Consider the following 4,601-nt stretch of genomic DNA (forward strand, 5'->3'; position numbering starts at 1 on the left):
GGAAAAGAAACATGGGACATGTGTCTGTTTTTGCAGTTTGTACTTTAATGTTCTGAGATGTGCAATCGAATGGGCTCATTGACCCACTGATATTGGTCAAATGTTCATCTTTGTAACCAAAAATGTGTTTGTTCTTCTTAAAAAAATTTAACTTTATTGTCATAGTTGTATGATAATTGCACATTTCCTATTTTTATTTGTATACATATTGTCTCAGGGAGCAGCCTGGTTGAGTTTATTTGTATTATTCAATGAAAAATCTAAGTTATTTTAATTTGCACAACAAAATTTTCAAGGAAATGCAAAAAGTATTGTTACAATGTTTCTTTCAAAAAAAACTATAATTGCACTACTGTTACAATGTTGTTGGGGTTGAGGGGGCCTTGAGATTTTTTGTCCTCCAAAGGGGGGGGGGGGGGGGGGGCTGAGAGAAAAATGAGAACCACTGCCTTAAACAAAAAAGGACAGGAGAAAAAAAATGTGTCAAGGCATACCTTGATTTGAGAGGCCTCTGCTCTCATTCATGGTCCTAGTTTCTTGTGGATCCCTCTAAAAACAAGACCAAATTGCATTTAATATAAACATCTATTAAAATAAAACAACACGCTCAACAGTTGAGGAAAGAGCCTTTAACGTTCATTCAGGGGTGACTACTAGGGTTGGGTGTTCTAGCAAAAAGATTATATGTTGATCTTTAAGGTAAAAATCTTCATTCTCTGGTTTTGTCTAGTTGCTAGAGGACTTGTGTTGTGTATAGTGGTTTCTTGTTACTCCGACTAGAAACACTGCATTTCCCCATTGTTTATTATTGGAATTATTGGAATATTAATATGTTGATGAAGTAAACAACTGCTGAACTTTCTTTGCTAGCTTTATAAACTCAAATCGGACTCACTACAAGGTGGAATTCAGCCAGTCCAGCAGCTCTTGGACTTTTAAGCTTCATTAGTAAAACAATGCGTTAGAAATTGTGAAAACAAACGTAGACTAAAACTGAAGACTTCAGTTCAGACACTAAAGTGCTGCTATAAACAGACAGATGGGGGTCCACCATGCACCCAATTATTAGGCCATCAATAATTCAAGACTATTCCTAATGCAATGCCCAGGTCCAAGACTCTGTAGAAAATATTATAATTACACAGGCCTTTTAAAATGAAGGTTAGCCAAGTAGGAAAGCTTTGACAGTTTTAAATGATGCAATCTGTATGATTATACCCAGAAACTATCTGATGATGACCTAAGGTTGTGAGATTCCCCAGGTAAACTGTACCTACTGCCAGTGTTAGTGTTAAGGCTTCCACAGTGATTCCAGTCTACTAACCTTTCTGCCACAGGATGATCCGTGTCAAGCTCTGTCCAGTATTTCTCCACCAGCTTATTCACAAGCATTCCTTCAGACTTGATTTGGACTTCAAATTGAGGAACAGCGATCTCTGAGTTGTTCTTCATGTTGTCCACTTTGATTAGAAAGTGGTTTATCAGCCGGAGATTGTAAAATTCATCAAAACTTCATCATTCCAGGAGCCTCTGGATTCATCAAATCCATTCAAAGAGCACAAAAAGGCCTGAGGAATTTCTTCCAGAAGAGACAGTGGTAGTGGTTTCACGTCCTTGATGTTTACTTCAGACTCATTTCCATAGTCAATAAACACTACATGCACAGTATGATCAGTTCTGTCCATCACCAGAGCTCGATACCACTGTTTGTCGGTGGAAAAAAGAGCCAGACATGGACTACCAGGACCAAGTGTCCCTGGAATCGTCACATTTTCATATGCCTGTCCCACTTCCTGAGCCAGAATTGAAACTTTGCTGAGACGGTCTGTGTTGGCAAACTGGCACCAGAAGTAATGGGGTCCAACAATACAAGAAGCATAAACCTCCAATATGTTTTTGACCAATTCTGGCTCCTTGTACAGGCACATATTTACATTTACTTCAGTGCCATGAGGCTGCTCACTTTGTTCTGTGGGAGGCCTTTTTGCCTCAGCATGTTCTTTGTTATTTGGTGTCCAGTATTTTTGCATCACTTTATGCACAACTACATCATCACAATGGATTTGCACTTCATATTGAGGAGGTTGATCTCTGACTGGTCTTCCACATTGAACACTGTCACTTGGAGTCGCTTATCAACTAGGAGACTGTGAAAGTAATCATGAACTGCATCATCCCAGAAGCCCTTAGACTTGTCAAATCCCTCCAAAGAGCACAAAAAGGCCTGAGGAGCGTCTTCCAGTAGACTAGAATTTAAAGCTCTCACATCTGTGATGGTAACTTCAGACTCATTTCCATAGTCAACAAACACAACATGCACAGTTTCATCAGTTCGATCAATTACTTGAGCTCGATACCACTGGTCATCAGAAAACAGAGCCAGACATGGACTGCCAGGAACTAGAGTCTCAGGGAACATAAGGTCCTGTTTTACCTGTCCGACTTCCTGAGCAATCCTGGACACTTTGTTCAGGACCTCAGTGTTGCTGTACTGACACCAAAAGTAATGCGGTCCATCAATGAAGGAAGCATAAACCTCCTCCAACTTGTCTTTAAAAAGATTTGGCTTCTTGTAAACACAGACATTTAGGTTTCTCTCCTGGCAGGAGGGAGGGAGGTCTGTAGGGTGGCAGCACTATTGCTTTTCTTCCTTCATCCAGAGTCTTTTGATCCTCTGCTGCAGACACATGGCTTTTGTACTGCAAGTTAGTTTTGGCCCATCTCTACTACATACTCCATCACTGCCATGGGATTCTGTGGATGTTTGTGGACTGTTCAGTTTTGGTATTCCTGTAGATGGGGACAAATCTGTGTCCTCTGGGGTTAAATTGTTTCTGGCTGACACCCTGGCCTGTTTTGGGCTGGTGGACAGCTGCTGGTTAGACCATCTAATGACACTGGTCATCTTTTGTCCTGTAATGTTGCTATTTTTTCTCTCACCATGACATTTACATTGAGGGATCCCTGAGACAGTTCAACAATCAGCTTCCCTTCTGCTCCTTTTTTCCTACTACTGAAATTGTCCAAGTCTTGCCAACAGCTGTATTTGCAAACCAGTGGTTGACTTCCTCTGGTACATCATCTGGGATGTCAGACAGTCCAAGCGGAATAGCCAGTACAGGAATAGACCTGGCAACAGTTGCCTCAGGGGGAAGGAGACAAATATCAGATTTGTTCACTTCCAGGGTATCACCATAGTCAACACAATGCACTTTAAGTTCTGGAGACATTTCTGTTACCTGACCTCTGTACCACTGATTGTCGGTGTACTTAACAAGGCAAATTGTGTTAAGTCCAATTGGGCCATCTGTCCGTAGAGGGTGGGAAACTAGTTGCTTTATATTTTCTGTCACTTTGTCAACCAAGTAAGAATTTCTTTTCAACTGACAGTAGAAGTTATTGACATTTTCTGAAGAGGTGATCAACACGTCTTCTTTAGTGCCTAGGTCAGTGGTTGTCTGTGGAACATGTATATGCATCCGAGGGGATCTGTGGGGGGTCCTTCACATGAGCTTCAGCATCTGCACATTTCTGAGCCAGAAGTTTAGAAGCACTCTCAGAGGGTGTTTGAATATCTACCACTTTGAGTGGCAGACCCTCTTCATCACATATTACAGCTTTTATAACACATTTCAACTTGTTTGGAGAGGCAGCCAAATCCACAAACTCTTGAAATTCTGCTAAAGCACCACCTGTGCACATAAAGGCAGGGAGACCAGTAGGAGCAGGACTGAATAAGCGACACTGAAAAACCTGTGCATTTAGTTTCAAGAAGGTTGGGTCAATGAGGCAGAGATCTTGCAAAGGGATATTTTTAGTTAGACCATAATCTATAAACCTTACTTGTACTACTGGAGAGTGGTGGTCTGCAGTGATCCTTGCTCTGTACCACATACCATTGTCTGGATTACGGGCAATGTACGTGGACTCAACAAGTGGTTGAGGGTGGGCAGATGCATAGTGGGTTTGCAGGTCCTGCATCAGGACTTCAAGCCTACCTTCACTTTCTGCAAGTTGACACCAGAACTTCTGGAGACTTTCGATGCATGAGATTCTCACATTGACACTACTGCCTACAGTTAATGCATCCAGACCATCTTCCACATCCGACGGACATGTGTGGAAAGATGTCCACTGCTCGGGATTACAGAGTATGAATGTTGTAAACTCTTGTCAGTTTTGTCGTCATTGGCTACATCATTTATCTCACCATTATCTTGCAGGCTCTTGATTCTTGTCAAGTTTCATCCTGTAATGCATCAAGACATAAGTTCTTCTGAACAAAATGTCTGTCTTTGTCTGACCTCATAAAGGACGTGGGACAAAAAGTCCTGTCTTCTTTAAAAAGCAGTCATTGATGCATGCAGCGTTAACCGCATACAGAGTGACATCATACTTATTTGAGGTAAATTGTGGTGGTCAAATCTAGCCACAAGTGTCCAGGTACAGATAAGCGATTTCAGTAATCAGTCTGATCTTCAGTCCACCCTGTGCCGTCATCTTTTACGCCATTCAGAGAGCAGAGGTACGTGACCACTGGCATCCTCAAAAATTTCCCATGCAATGCTCTGATGTTTCTAATGGGAACAACTTCAGTTCGT

The 4,601-nt window shown here is 41.7% G+C and overlaps 1 protein-coding gene across 1 annotated transcript in view; it reads right to left on the reverse strand.

Moving 5' to 3' along the window:
- Positions 1-521: 521 nt before the first annotated feature.
- Positions 522-4,601, reverse strand: part of LOC115413888 (tudor domain-containing protein 6-like) — a 21,145-nt gene continuing 17,065 nt past the window's right edge. The window contains 6 exon segments of the mRNA XM_030127021.1: positions 522-549; positions 1,325-1,508; positions 1,511-2,083; positions 2,086-2,599; positions 3,508-3,692; positions 3,897-4,007. Coding sequence (XP_029982881.1) covers positions 522-549; positions 1,325-1,508; positions 1,511-2,083; positions 2,086-2,599; positions 3,508-3,692; positions 3,897-4,007 — 1,595 coding nt within the window.

Source organism: Sphaeramia orbicularis, chromosome 22, assembly GCF_902148855.1.
Source record: "Sphaeramia orbicularis chromosome 22, fSphaOr1.1, whole genome shotgun sequence".
Classification (NCBI taxonomy): Eukaryota; Metazoa; Chordata; class Actinopteri; order Kurtiformes; family Apogonidae; genus Sphaeramia; species Sphaeramia orbicularis.